The 16,205-nt window shown below is 35.7% G+C and overlaps 1 protein-coding gene across 9 annotated transcripts in view; it reads right to left on the bottom strand.

The window, feature by feature from the left end:
* The window catches only part of MAP2 (microtubule associated protein 2), a 97,851-nt gene that overhangs the window by 45,550 nt on the left and 36,096 nt on the right, over positions 1–16,205 (bottom strand). For 7 of the 9 annotated variants that reach the window (XM_036753761.1, XM_036753764.1, XM_036753763.1 and 4 more), the window contains one exon: positions 14,477–14,554. In XM_036753761.1, the coding sequence (XP_036609656.1) occupies positions 14,477–14,554 (78 nt within the window). Of the gene's footprint in view, positions 1–526; positions 785–14,476; positions 14,555–16,205 lie in introns of all 9 variants that reach the window. The other 2 variants (XM_036753766.1, XM_036753765.1) reach the window with 1 other exon arrangement.

Below are 16,205 nucleotides of genomic sequence, written 5' to 3' on the forward strand. Positions count from 1 at the left end.
AAAGGGTATGACACAAGAAGCATCAGCAGTAGCTCAAGGAAAACTAAACCAGAATGCACTAAAGCATAAAAATACAGCACGCTGCACTGCAAACAAAAACACGTCTATAGTTTAAGCCATTGGTACCACTGTCCAAGTCAACAGGTCTAGTTTTTGAAAAACAAAGCAGATGAATCTCTGCACCAAAAATTAAAAAATAAAATAAAATAAAAGTGTACACATATTAGCAATGTGACTGGCAAACATCTGAGATGGGGAAGGGAAAAGCACTCAGGTGACATTATCAGCTTAGCTGCAAAGCATATATATGTATCATAGCAAAGTAAAATCAGGAATTTGGTGCCACAGCAGGAAACCATGCGGTCACAGGGCACCAATGCAATGTATTCTTTAAGCATAACAATGGGAGCACCATAAGAATGAGAAGAATAAGAGATGGAACAGCTTTGGGAAAGTGCCAAGTTGGTAAAAGCTATAAAATAGCCTATTCATAAGCAAACACATGCAAATCCTAAAGAAGACACACCTTCCCCAGCAGAGAAAGGTGTTTTTATATCCAGAGACACTTCCTGGACCACTTTTATACTTTGCTCAAGTGGTTCCCCAGTGGAAACACTTTCTTCAGGAACTATTTTGGCTTTTGAACTAGAATCCTCTTGGACCTCACTGAGGCCCATTGGTTGGTCTGAGGACTTAGCGGGCTCACACTCTTTGCCCCATTCTTTTTCAGGAAGAGCAGCAGATTTTGCTTCCTCAGCCACTGGACCCTCTACTGTTTCTTCTTCTTAGGGATGAAAAAGATGTTGACATCAGGACTACAGACAATACACAGTACAACATTCAACTGAGCTCTTACAAAAATAACACTTTCAGCTCCATCTCCATGATAGAATGGCAACCTCAAGTAGACTTTCTTCTAACATTAGGAAGAACAAATTAATCTTATGATGAAAGACATGTTGTCTACTAGTTGCTATATCATAGGGTACAACCATTTAATGAAAATGCATTTTAATCTCCTGAAATGCCATTTATTTTGAAAATTGAGAGCTGAAAGAGTTTTATTGCTCTATTTTCCCTTAGCAGGAATGGCGATAGGTTGAAAATATGTTGAATATTTGCTGGAAATAAGAGATGATGCTGCTTGTTAATGGATGATTGTGAAATGTAGTGGTATTGATGTACTCAGAAAAGCGCTGCAATTGTTAGTTAGGTGCTGTTTTTTCCAATGCAGGAAGTCTCCACATAAGAATTGATTACACCTTTGGAGAGCCCTTAACAAAATAAACTGTTAAGGAACAATTTTTCTTGGAGGTGAAAAAAAGACAGAGACCAAGTACCTTGGTTGACTTACTGTAAAATCCACCAATACTTAATAGAATTTATTCAATATTTCCATTGTACAAGAGGCAGCATAGGATAATAAATAGGGAAGCAGCCTTGAAGCTTGGAATACCTGGGTTCAAGACTTGATTCTGACATACTGGCTGTGTGACCCTATGCAAGGGATTTATCAGTGCTCTAGATAATTCTCTGTGACAATACATGATAAAGAAGGTGCCAACCTATTCTGACAGAGGGAATCTCATCTGAAAATTCCATATATTAATGAAGTCACAGGTCTAATTTCCATCCTCCTCTTTCTAGGGCAAAATGTTACACAGTTGTCCTTTCCATTCTCTATGGTACGTAGAAGAAAATGAAAATTTCAAGTAAGGTTCAAACACCTTGGAAAACCTGGTTAGGGAAAGACATAAAATCCTATTATTTTGTAGAACCTGTTTCTTGTGTACAATTTCTATCACATTAATGGAACTCCTGACATAAATAATGCCATTCATATACTTCTTCTTGAATTCAAAAGAGTAGGGAAAATGGGTACGCTTTTTTGGGGTAAGCATTGTTTTTTTAGGATTTTATATCAAAAGATCTAAGAAGGCAAAATAAAATGATGCCTCACATATCCTAAGAGGAACTTTTAAAAATCACCAGGTCATAGTACAGGAATTTAAATTTTAAATAATAACAACAAATTCCCAAATCTAATAAAATGTTTTATCCATTTGTTTTTCCCATTTACATGTGAAATATAGGGGCAGCTGGGTGGCACAGTGAGTAGAGCACCAGCCCTGGGGTCAGGAGGACCTGAGTTCAAATTCAGCCTCAGACGCCTGACACACTTACTAGCTGTGTGACCTTCAGCAAGTCACTTAACCCCAATTGCTGTGCCTTCCCCCCTCCAAAAAATACATTTGAAATGTAAATGAAGAGAAATTAGTTGGAAAATATTCACATTAATGAAGAACCATAGTTGTAGTGAAACATTTTTCAAGTTGAAGTAAATCTCAAGGGGAGAGTTATACTGGAAGTATTACATGACCTTTACTTTTAAGAATAATATGGGGAGTAGAAATTGCTGGAACAAAATGTGATTTTTTTCACATTTCATTTCTGATAAAAAATTATTACTGATATTACTAGATGCACTTATTTATGAAGAGGTTTGGGGGTGTTGGGACCCCGAGAATGCCAAGGCTGAGTTGCTTGGAATGAATTCACACACTCAAGCCTTCTCTTAGTCAAGTGGCAAAAAGTTTACTATATGCAGGCAAGGGTTTGTAGGGAATCTGTTAGATAGTGAGGATGGTGCTGGGGTTTATATGGAAAAGGGACAAGGGAAAAGAATGCCATGGATGCTAATTAGGTAATCCAAGGACTTCAAGGGATATATCAGGGGTCCAGGTGTTTTGGATGGGAAAATGCAGCCTGTCTGCAGAGATAACTTTGTTGATAACAGACATCTAGGGAGAAAAGACAGGTTTTTGTTTAGTTGCCAGAGGCATAGACCTTGGGCATCTGGCATGAGGGAGAGTCCTTGGGTCAGCCAGGGACAAAAATCTTTGGGCCAGTATCCCTGTGCCTGTTTTGATAAGGGGAAATTAACAAGGGAAAATTTTCTCACAGGACAGGGGCTTACTGAGAAATTGGGAGGCTTCCAGAGACATGATCTTAGGGTTGGGGCCCAAGCACCTCATAATTTACTATGTTAATATTTAATCAAATTGACATTTTTACTTTGGGAGCTTATTTCTGTAAGTGGTGTTTTTGCCTTTCTGAGTCTAGTTTGCCAAGTTCATTTAAATTGCCCTTTCATGGTGGTATAAAGTAATTGATTTGTGTGATCAAGTTAAAGGAATTTTAGCGATACTCTCCTGTGCTACCAGACTAGATTCAATGTGACAAGCAATTAAAGTTTATCAAAATCTGTTTAGATTTCTTTGGTTCCCATTTTTCATAAATCACACTCATTTGTTCTATCCCAATCATCCTTTACTCAAGTCATTTATACTTTTCTTACTTTTACCATTTTATCTTCTCGATACCATTGGAAGATTGATTTTTTTTTCTATAAATATACACTCCTTTACTTTATCAGATTAGGATTGGTGATATACTGGTATATTTTAATTTCATGAAAGGTTGGCACATTCATTGTAGGATATGGACATCAGACTGTAGGATAGAGGATATTAGGTTGTATGACATAGGGCACTCAGCTATTATTCACAATAGTAGGATTGTCTACAACTGAATTTCTTAATATTTATAGTCACTCATACTTGTCTTTTCCATTGTCAGAGTAATGTCTTCCTTAAGGTTTAAGAAGAATAGTGGATTTTCCTTTGTGGCATTGATTAAATTGTTACTATATAATTAACTGTGTGCTTTATCTCATTCCATCTCAACAAAACCAATTAAAAACAAACAGCAATAATAATCATAGCTAACAAATATATAGCCATTTAAATTCTGCAAAACAATTGGAATTTGGCTCATATTACAAATTATTTATATGCCAAATATTTGAGCCTCACAATAACCCTTTTAGGCAGGTATATTTTTATCCCCATTTTATAGCTGAGGGAACTTGCCCAGGGTCACACATTGGTAGATGTCTAAGGCAGGATTTGAACTCATGACTTTTTGACTCTTGAATTCAATGCTCTAACCACTCAGTCATGTAGCTACCTCAACAGAGCAGCTAAGTGATTTCCTTCCCAGTTTCTGGACATAGGTAGATAGTACCTAGGAAAGAATTAAAGTTACATAATCAATTCTGACCCAACAGACGAGTGAAGTGACCTTTTCTCAAATTATACACTTATGTATTGTGAACTTGGCACATAGTTAAAAGCAGAATCTATTATATTTGGATTGTATTCTAATGATGTTATGTGCCTGGGCAAAAGAATACAAGAAACATATATACCTTTGTTAGCTTATACAAGAAGAGGAATTTATATACTCCCTGGTTTATCTATTAATGGTGGTGGGAAGAATTTATCCTGGAATCAAGCTCTCACCTTATTCTGTTGCTTTGGAATGAAATCTTCCTTTTAAACACATTCATTATATCTCTAAGAAAGCAGTGGACCTGATGTACACAAGGACTTCATTTCCATGTGGAAAAAACAGGTTGTCTCTGTTCCCTCCCCAACATGAAGGCACATGTAACATGATGAATGTGGTCAAGGTTTCAGGGTGGGGAGGAGGAGCAAAAAGGGACCATGCTTGGTTCACCTTTGTCATGGCTCAACAGGGCCTCTGCCATCTGCGTGGTGGCACTGGGGAGCATACTAGAGTCAGTCCACTCTGAGCTGAACAAGGGGTGCTCATAGTACTCCTCATCTGAATTGTAAGGGTCATCATCGGGCACAGACACTGAAATGGAGGGGGCTAGGAGCTTACGCCTATCCCCGCTGGTGGCAGGCAGAGGTCCCACTTTATCCTCAGCCCCTTCATCTACAAACAGACACACGGAAGAAACTGCAGGGAGAACTAGACAAGACAGACAGACACAAGATAAGACGGGACAGGATGGAGGCATGCACAGGGACAGAGAGACCCATGGAAGCCACAGGGTGGGATGAATGGATGGAAACCAGCCAGGCCAAAGCCAATGAAGAATGGGAAGAGATGAATGTTTCATGCTTCAATATCCAGGGAATTCAACTTATTCCTTTTGACAATTTTATTGCCATTGATTGATCTACATGAATCACAGGCAGTGTGCAGCATTAGTGCATTTCAGAAGTCTTCTATACCATCTCTTCAAATAAGCTCAAACAACCATAGAAACATTGGAATGGAAACACAGCACTAGAAAAATTAATCCACCATTTCCTTAGGGAGAAACCAATTTTCAATCTTCTCACATTTACAAATGTGTAAATTTCATCAGCTACAAAAAAGAAAGTTGTTAAAAATAGGTGACAAAGTAAGGGCAAAACTTGTTCATATTTGGAATACTATAAAATACTGAAATTAACTGGAATGCTCAGGGAATGAGGCATGCTGCTTATTTTAATTTTCTGATTAACAGAAGGTTAGTCAGAAATTACTTTTGTAGCAAAGAGCTTCTTGAGAATTAAATATTCAAAACTCATTCTAAGTATATCAGTCTCCATTTCTGCCTCAAATATGGAGGGCTCAGAGAACATGATGAAATTTTTCTTGGATAACTGAGGTTGGTGTAGTGCCTTGAGGGCAACCACTTTAGACATTCATCTTCACTGTATGTAACCGTTAGACGTAGACAGTAGAAGAGATGGGATTGAATTCACACTGATCCCTGGCAACCGGTATTTTTGAACATCTCTCTGATACAAACTTGCTTTCTTAGGATTTGTTTCTTTCTCCTAAGAGTAGTATTCAGGAAAAAAAAATCATATCAACTAGGTATTCTAGTTACTTGGCTTCTGGTTAAAACTTTACTATGCACATTATTTTTAGTTCATTATAATACTGACATTACCTATGTTTTCTAGTTTCCATTGTCCCTACAAGCTACTGCCTGTGTCCCTTTGAATTTCTCTGGAAGCACCTTTCATTCCTGTCCAAACAGGCCAGTATCTCACCCTTGCATAAGGTTAAGCAAATAAGAATACAAAAAACCAACTTTCGCCCTCCAAAGTGGCTAAATGTGAAACCACATAAGTACAATTAAAACAATTTGATGATAACCTAAATTTGAAAGATTTTCTTTTTATCTTCTCTTTTTTTTTCTATCCTGGTTTGTAGTAAATCCTGATGGAAGCAGCAATCCTCCAACCTTGTGGTTTTAATCTTCTTATAATTAATTGGCTCATATGATTACAGGGTCATTGGTGTTCAGGCAAACACCACCAGCACAAACCTTCCTTTTTTCTTCTCCACAAATGGTGGTTTACCTTTGGGATTTTTGTATTCTTGTGCTACAAAAGTTGCAAAAAACCCCACCTGCTTTCACCTCTGCTAAACCATTCACTGCAGAAATCAGACAGATGCTATACTTTCAGAATCCATTAGATAAAGTAGAGAAAATGAAGGAAGGAATGAAATCACTTCAGCCCCTACTTTTGCCTTTCTCAGCATGCCCAGAGCTTAGCCCAGTATGGTAAGCACTTAATAAATTATTGTTGACTGACCAGATAAACTGCATTGAGTAGATGGAAAAAAGGAAAATGAAGCCCTCACCTTGATTAAAATTTCTTGAATAATGCCTGTGTATGGATCTAATTTCACTGGGGAAAAAATCAATAAACTTTACATTTGAAGAGTGTTTCAACCTATTAGATAGGTTGTCAAGTATTTTGTATGTAACCTATTATATAGGTTGAATATCTATTCAAGTACTTCAAATATGTTGAAAGTAAGCATTTGCTTCCTGGGAAATAGAGGCTATATATGAATAGGACAGTTAAAAAATGTGTAATTATATTCTCACCTACCCTTAACTCACTCATTACTCATTAAAGGGATATAAGGACACTCTGGTCATCCCATTGAGGGGAAAACATTTTCCCAGAGGACTGAGGACCATAAGGAAGCAATCTATAACTTCTGAATACTATAGTGTCATGAATTTAGGGACACCTGGAAAGTTGACTTTGTGGGGCCACTGTAACCAGAGAGAGAGAGAGCTATCCATTGAATAGAATTTACATTTTTCCTTTAAAGAACTCTTCAGTCTCCCTCTAGTTTAACAAAGATAGGCATATTGCTGAAAGTGTTTTCCTTTTTAAGACAATGAGGATGGTGAAAATTCAGCTCTATATTTCTTTTCATAGCCTATTAAGACATGTAACTTTTGGTGGTCTCAAGAACACAGATTGATAAAACTTTAGAACTATAAGTTATCTTAGACATCATCTTGTCAAAGTCCCTTATTGATAGCATATAAAAACTTCTTTTTTAATATCAAGGTTTATAAACATTTTAAGATAGTAGTTTTAAACCATTATTCAATAAAAATAAAAGTACATTTATTTCTGTATTTGACAAATGATTACATAATTTAGAATGATCCCCAAATTTCTATCAAACCATTTATTGTATTCTTGTCCATTTGTCCCAAAAGGAACCATGATGTACCCAAATTTCAGGTAACCTCACCTTCAAGATAGGCAAGGAACTGACCAATTATTCAAACTGCCATGTGAGTATGTATATGCATGTGTCAGTGTGTTTCAATGAAATCTTTTCTTTACATTTATTGCCTTATCTACACATTCTTATTTAGAATCACTCCTTCACAAAGACAAGGCTGCCTCTGGTTTGATGTAATTAGGTATCCTAGGTATACTCTTAACCTTAAATACCACCTCCCTCCATAGACTTCCTAATCCATATGTAGCAATATCTAAATTTGTCAACCTGAACACATTTCTGAATGTAAGTATAATTAGCAACTGAGAAAAATTAGAATTTTGAAATACTGAATTTTCCATGAGAGTATGAAAATGAGTAATACCTTATAGTAGTGATGGTATGATATAGTAGCAGGCATCACAGATTTTGTTTTGTTTTGTTTGCTCTTGAAAAAAAAACCTTAAAATATCTTGTCCAGATCTTTCATTTTACAAATGAAGAAAATGAAATTTGGAGAAGTTAAGTGACTTTGCCAGTGTCACTCAGGAAGTCAATAATGGAGTCACAATTTGAACTAAGTTCCTATGACTAAAAATTTGATGTTTTTTTTATTTCCCCCACAAAATCATATTAAAACTGGTTCATACATTCCTCTGCTTAGGTTACTGACTGAGCTGGGCAACATTTCCTTTCTTCTTGGGATCAAAAATATAAATTTCATACCTATTGGTATAAACTTAGAAAAAAAGCTAAAGGGCATGTCTATAAATTCAATTTTCATTAGAAATTCAGAGTTAAGAATCACATAATTTTTTATATAACATATTTAGTTTCAGAGTGATAATTTATTTTCCACAGCTAAGTAATGAAAATGAAAGATAAGCAGATAATTATCATGATGGGGAGAAATTTTTTCCATTGCATTTATTAACTCTTAAAATGCTTCATTAATGGATGATTTCAAGGATTTTTTTTTAGAATAGATGCTTAGAACTTTCTTTGATTGCTTAATAATAACAATAACCCTAATAATAATGACTGACATTTATACAATGCTTATGGTTTAAGGGTTTTTTTAAGGTCTTACTTTTCTTTTTACTCTAACATAGTGAAGGCAAAAACCTAAAATTAAACATTTAATTATATATATCAATTTATAGTATTTATTATAGTGTTATAATTTTATATTAAAATATGTATTATATATTAAACATTTTAATTTTAGGTTTTTACCTTCACTGTTTTAAATAACTTCTCAGCTGACAGAAATTGAACTATAGAAAGTCTGTAACACTTGACTGAATTGTGGACACTGGTCTTGACCCATTGCAGAGTCACTAATATTTTGCAGTGACTAATGGGGCTATTAATCATTTCACCCTTCTAAAACATTTTCCATTATGTTAAGCAGGCTCAACAGAGGCGATGGATTCAAAAATAAGTATTCTGTGATTTGCTTTCAACACCAATTTCCTGGAAAATGAAGCTGAAACTAAAAACACTTAAAGCTTCAGAAATGGCAGCTTCAAGGCGATGACTCATCTGACTTGTTGCTCTTCCAGAGATTTGGGCCTGTTCCTGCTGCCCTTTTAGGAAGTTGCCACAACTTGGAAACAATCCAGAATGTTGCCTTAGATCTGCAACGTTTCAAAGGAATATTGTTTCATATTTTCAAAAACCTTTCCTTCTCTCCAAAATGAAAAGTTAGAGAAAAAAAAGAGATCTCTTTGAAAAGTTGCTCCTTCTCAGTTCTTGGTTGCCCCGAAGTCTGGCAACATCAAAAAGAATGCCTGGAAGACTCCAATGAACTCCTGCCTAGTATTATTGATTATTTATGTTTCAAGTCTCCTTTGAAGTCCCAAGAGCCTCAAGTATGCCTATCCAACCAGCCTCAGTATGTGTTTAGGAGGATAGGGTTAGTTACATTCCATCAGTGACCTCAAATCTAAAGACACTGGAATCCCACAGGGATACTATTTGTTATGAAGTAGAAAAAGTGGTGGAGCTTTGAAGGTGAGTCTCACCAGTCCCAATAGATTCTATCTAGCATAGCATGATCTCAAGACCGTTAGAAGGGGAAGTCAGTATTCCTCAGCAATAGCTTAGTTACCTTCCTTTCTCTTCATTTGCTAAGTCCTACGTGCAACTGCTTTTGATTTGGGGATAGTGGAACCTTTGTATAACATCAGGGTTAGTCCTAAAGAACAGCCACACGTTATGTTAGAATTTGACTATGAGGTATCCTGACTCATGGAATACTGAGCTGGGTTATAATGAGCTAGATTACACTCAGTTTTGTATTTGAATAGTCAATTTTTACATAAATGGAATTTTTAAAATTCAAAAAGTGTTTCAACTAATGGAATCAATTCTCTGAAATTCTCCTTAACACAAGATTTTGGTAATGTTCTAGAATTATATTTTGAAAATATTATTTTCAGTATGTGTTACTGCTATTTTACAAAGCATTCAATGTCCTCTACCATACCAAATGGTCTGTCTTGCTAGGGCCCTCCTGCCCAAATTACTTTATAGTTAACTACTGTATTTTTATTTGTTCTCATTAAATTTATTTTGCAGATGCTTACATATGTCCTTGTTGCTTCTCCTGTTAAGACATGGATTCATTGCTGGCAGGGGTTGTTTCAGTTATTGGTTTTCCATCCCTAGCATCTAGCACAGGCACTTAATAGGCACTTAATTATCAATTTACTGCTTGGCTCTAATCATAGTTGTCTATGGTTAAAATGGTCTGATGGTCTTCGAAGAATACATTTTCTGGTATTTTTAGTGAATCTGCATGGATTTGCTTCCCACAAAGCCCCAGGGCAGTGCTACAAAGCACAGAGCTGAAAGCAACAGCCTTTGGTACAACTACTACTCAATCCTTTCAATCTTGAAAAACGTGTGAGCTTTTCAGTTGGCACATCATCTGTGTTTGCTACCACAGGCTAACTTGAGAAGGAAAACTGTCTTCATGATACGAATGATACATTCCTTCCACAAGAAGACTAGAACAATAATAGTCTCAACATTTTAAATTTTTTAAAAAAGAGAGGGTGGAGAAACCCTAATTCTGACCTTTGCTGCATAGTGGTCCCTGCACTGACTTTTCACTTTCCTCAGCAATGCAGGCCAAATGTCCAGGACAGTCATGGGGTCAACAGTAAAAAGGAAGCCAGCTCAGTTGAAAAATAGGTAGCTTATTGCAGTAAGGCTATGCTAATCATAAGCTTGTCCAAGCTTCCTTAATAACCCCAGACTTATGGGTGTATTACTTGCTTATTTGATGAGTAAGTCACAAATCTTTGCAAGTGGCCCAGAGAATAAGTACAGAGAAATATAAGATTAATCATGATAATACATTAGCAAACAATATCAATTAACAACCTTAAATTATTATTTTTAACGATCCTTTATGTGCAACTTCTGAGGAAAGGATCAAAAGATCAAAAACAAAACCACAAAAACAACCCACCACAGTTAGTACAGTCACAGACCCCTTAACGTATGATAACTCTTAGCTCATTTCTGAAGTGTACTGAGTAGAAGTGTTGTGCTATGTCTCGGCCACTTTGTCACTTGGGTTAGAATTATAATTAAGGTAGCTTGGGCATGATTACTAACCCATCTTCAAGGAAAAAGAAATCGCCCTTTTTTTTTTCTATACTGACACTCACTAATTCAAAAACTCCACTGTAGTTTAGGCTGACTTTTCCTCCACAAATCAATGAAAAACACACATACCCAAACACTCCAGCAAATCCAATGAATCAGCTATTTAAAAAAAAGACTGACTAGTACCAAATTACTAATTTATTTTAGTTATCTAACAAAATAAAATTGCTTATTTTTAAAAGTAACTGGTTATTTTATTGGTTTCAACAGCTATTTAAACACATAAACATATCAGTTTGACCCTAGCCAATTTTTACCTCATAACTCTACACACCTGTTACATATTTGTGGCAATCAGAAGGGGTGAATGTTATCCAGACCCTCTGCCAAAGCTATAGATTTGCTTTAGCTTTAAGTGTCCGGTTTGTGAAATAATTTCTGCACTTTAAATGTCAATCAATTTCAATTATGGAAAGTAAGATGTTATGGAGAAAAACATGGATATGAGTTGATTTTTAAAATTGCTTCTTTGTGTGCTTGTAATTCAGTAGCTTCTCTCTTTTTAAAAGAAAGGCATTGGTTCTTGATGTAATTTCCTATGTGTGTGTTTTTTTTTAACAATGAAAATCAGAATCTGATCCCCAAACATTAAAAGTTAGTCCTAAAAACATTAGATAGTAAAGTCATTTTGATGTTTCATAGGATTTAGATCTAGAATAGACATTGATGACCATCTATGACCCACTCATTTTATAAGGAAGCTAAGGCTTAGAAAATTTCAATAATTTGCCAACCAAGACACCTAGTTAGTAAGTAGTGGACAGGAATGCAAGCATAGGCTTTTTTTCTTTCCAAATCCAATGTTCTTTCCAGTTATATCTTCAAGCTAAATTCTATTAAAAGTGAGATGACCTTATCTCCTCTTCCCCTTCCTTCCAATAAGCTACCATAACAAAAGCTTTTCAATTCAACTCCTGGAAATAAGCGGACAGGAATTATTTTAGAAAAGCGACAACTATATCATCAAATGTTTCAAAGAAAGGGTAGTCAAATCAAGCCAGGTTTTGTTCGTATTTTAACTAAATTTGTTCTAATTTCCGGGGTCAGATTTTTTTTTCATAAAGTAGATGCAAGGTCACTATGTAGAATTCCAAAGGGTGACTGTCCCTCACAATCCCAAATTGTGAAAAGAGCCCCTGGTCACGGAATACATTGCTGATAGAATGTGGAAGTCAGAACCTATTAAAGCTGTGATATTTTATGTCCTCAGGAAGGTACTCAGCTGCTCAATGACTACATCTGTCAATTAAGAGGATTAACTAGCCACTTAGATTGTACTTTACAATAAAATTACTTTTTATTGTTTTTAGAGTGGGCAACAAAAATGTTAACTCCTTGAGGGCAAGATCTGTTTCATTATTGTCTTATTTCTGCAGTACGTAGTATATTGTAAGAACTATGGTGAATCATTTTGTTTTGACATAGAGTTCAAAAGCTTGTAGATTATTTTGTATCTGGTCTGAGATTTCACTGGTATAGGGAACTCCCAGTGAAGAATCTCCCTGTACCGATGCAGATTAGCAGCAGTTCTGTCTGTAATTTATAGTCTTAAAGACTTCCATGGGGCACTAAGACGTTAAATGATTTGCCCAGGGTCACACAGCTGGTATATATCAGAGGCAGGACATAGACCCATGTATTCCTGACTCCAAAACCACTTCTTTGTCTACTATAACACACTGCATGATATTTTTTTAGAGGAGAAGAAAGCACTCAAACTCACTAAGAACTGAAAAAAGGATGGACGCTAACAAAAAATTGACCTCCTTAAAATAATTTCATCTTAAACTAGCTGGTACACATATGCTCAAATGGCTAAATATTTTAGTTTATTTTTATTAAAATCCAATCCAGATAATTTGTGTGTGTATAAATATGTAGAAATATACATACATATGGAGAGAGAGACAGAGACAAAGAGAGAGGGAGGGAGAGGGAGAGGGAGACAGAGAGATAGAAAAGACAGAGAGAGAGAGGGAGACAGAAGAGACAGAGAGAGAGAGACAGACACACACACACACACAGAGAGAGAGAGAGAGAGAGAGAGAGAGAGAGAGAGAGAGAGAGAGGGACAGACAGACAGACAGACAGACACAGAGAAGCAGTATGCTATAGTGGAGATAGTGCTGTATTTGAGTCAGAGGACCTGACCTATGACTGAATTTCAGGCCTATCCCTTACAACTTGAGGAACCTCAGACAAGTCAGTTAAACTTTTTAGGTTTTAGTCATGTAAAATGAGATTGGGCTAGATATATTTTAAGGTCCCTTCTAAGCTCAAATCTATGATCTTATAAAATATGTATAAAATAAATTTGATTTAAAATTATTCTAGAAAACCTCAGAATTTTGCTGTATCCATGATACTTTATATTTTTAAAGCATAATCAGATGTATTTGGCTTTACACACATATATATGTATAAATAGTCATACATATTAGTATCAATGCTTATCTGCAAGAAACAGCTAAAATGATCAAAGAAGAAGAAAGAAATGGAAAGGTGAAGAGTAAAATAAAAAATGAATTAAAACGCTAGCATGGATTTAGTGTGTCTTATACATATACACATGAATATGCAACACACTAAGACAATTCATTGTTGAGGTGTAACTTAATCTGTAACTTAATTCTGCTCTTTTATTTTAACAGCAAATGAATGGAAGCAGTTTAAATGGGCACTTCAAGCAATAAAGGGCTAATGGTAACATCTTGCCCTTAAACAGTGCTTTTCATTTGAGAGTCTGAAGGAATTATACACCAAGGCAGTGGCCTATTTTGCCACTGAGGAGAAGAAAGCTTACATAGTATTATCTTAATGCTTCACTGAGCTGCTGGTGAAGCGGATTCTTCAGATTCCAAGAACTGTGGTCTGGAAGGTGTCCTGCTAGGGATGGAACACAGTTTCTTGGCTCTAAATTTGTCATTTTCAATCCTAGCTAACATTTTCTCGGGGTGGCATATGTCTCTCTGCTAGGCTTAAGTCAGATTCCTGACATTACATAATCGACTTATGAACATGTTAAAAGCCATTCCTAAGCTATTTAGGAGTCATTAAACATCCCGGTTGTCCTTGCTGCCAGAAGAATCTAGTATTAGCATGGTCATTATTCTAGCTTCTTAAAGGCAAAGAATTATTTTTTCTTTCTTTGTTCACCACATACTCTGATTTCTGATTTTATTTCACTCAAATGAACATTTATACAGTACGCATTTTAAACCAATTAAATCTGAAGGACAAAATATCCTCTTAAAGCTAAGGCAAGGGAAAAAAAGCTAAGCAAAGCAAGTTCATCAACCAATATCTTGGAAAGTTTGACCCTTACGAATTGGAGCTTGGTTCCCCTTTATCTGAGGACTATGTCCCCAAATGTCTTATGCGTGCTTACCTTCCTCCACTGTTCCAGTCTGTTCAGAGGCTGGGGATGGAGGTGGAGAGGGAGGCAGATTAGCGGACTCTTCAACTGCTAGAGATGGAACAATGAAGAAATGGGATTGAGCAATTCATAAGCCATGCATATCATCCTAATTTTAATGAGGGCTTTCTAGTCAATTCAAAGAAAGATACACATGTAAAGTACAATTAATGGACTCAAAGATATTATGCTAAGCATGCTTTTTAAACTCCAATGAAAGCAAAGGACTGCTTTCTTTCTAGAAAGCATGTAAACCATCAAAATGAACGAGCAAATCTCTGTTGACAATGACCATCAGTTTATTCAGCTTGCCTTCTTTATGCCTGCTAGATTGGTAAATTATTTACTCCTTGTTCTTATAGATTATATCCAAACTTGCATGTTAATATCAACTTTGGATTTGATCTGCAAAGAAAAGATGAAGTTCTCTGCCTCACTGTTTTTTTGACAGTTATTTCTTTTTAAAGTACATGATAAAATTTCTGTTAAAAATTTTTTAAAAGTAAGTAGTTAAAACATGGAAGAGTTTTTATCCACTTACATTAAAATGCAAAATCCTGCTAGTATATGCCAACATTCTAAACAATTTGGGGCAGATAAAAAACACAAGTACCCTTGGAGGAAAGAGAATATGTTAATGAAAATGTCTGCCTATCCTTTGACCTTGACACTGTAGATAATTATGAATCATGTTGGAAGGTTCTCAGTTAAATAAGGGTATTTTTCTCTTTAACATCCTCATCTTTTTTATGGTTCTTACCAAGGGCTTTGCAGAGAAAATAATTATTGCTCAAGATTCTATCCATTTAAAATATATTATGAATTTCCATTTCATAGACTGAAATCAACTATGACTGTTGAAAAATATCCTTTAGACCTATTGGCTTATATATGGCTTTTCATAAGAATCAAATACAAAAAATCAAAACATGAATTAGACCTTCTATGAAAAATATGTGCCTATCAGTAAGTCAAAGTTAGAGTCATGTGTATGTGTGTGTGTGTGTGTGTTTGCTCCCACACTCAACAAACTTGAGGGCCTTTAATACAATTGCCTAATTTAAGGGCAATTTAACATATTTTATATATAATTTACCAGAGTATGTTATTTTATTTCTATCACAAAATTGAAAGTAAAGACTTGAAGCTGTGCAGATGAAAACCTAAACCCTAAGTAAGCTATATAGTTGGCTAGGAAAGGAAATCCAAACCTATGATGCAACATAAAACTTTAGTAGAGATGTGCAGGGGTCTACTGGTTTACTGTGTGTGCTTTGTGTTATATACAAATCTGATTCTTTTTCTTTCTCTTTCTTTCTTTTCTTTCCCTTCCTTCCTTCCCTTCCCTCCCTCCTCCCTCCTTTCTTTCTTCCTTTCTTGTTTGCTTTCTTTCTTTCTTTCTTTCTTTCTTTCTTTCTTTCTTTCTTTCTTTCTTTCTTTCTCTTTCTTCCTTCCGTTCTTTCTTTCTTTCTTTTTCTGTATCTTCACGACCCTCCAGTGGTGGATATCTCTCCTTCCCAACCTCCCACCCTTGCAATTTGATCCAAGGAATATATAATCAGATTAAAAAGTGTTTTTTTAAATGAATAGAAACAAAGATTTTGATAGTACTAGTGAAAATGGTTCTCTGCTGTAAAATTAAAACAAGTATGCAATTTGAGGCTGTTCTTAAGTATGAGACCGAAAATCAGCCTTCACATAG

Source organism: Trichosurus vulpecula, chromosome 4 (genome assembly GCF_011100635.1).
Source record: "Trichosurus vulpecula isolate mTriVul1 chromosome 4, mTriVul1.pri, whole genome shotgun sequence".
In the NCBI taxonomy this organism is placed as follows: Eukaryota; Metazoa; Chordata; class Mammalia; order Diprotodontia; family Phalangeridae; genus Trichosurus; species Trichosurus vulpecula.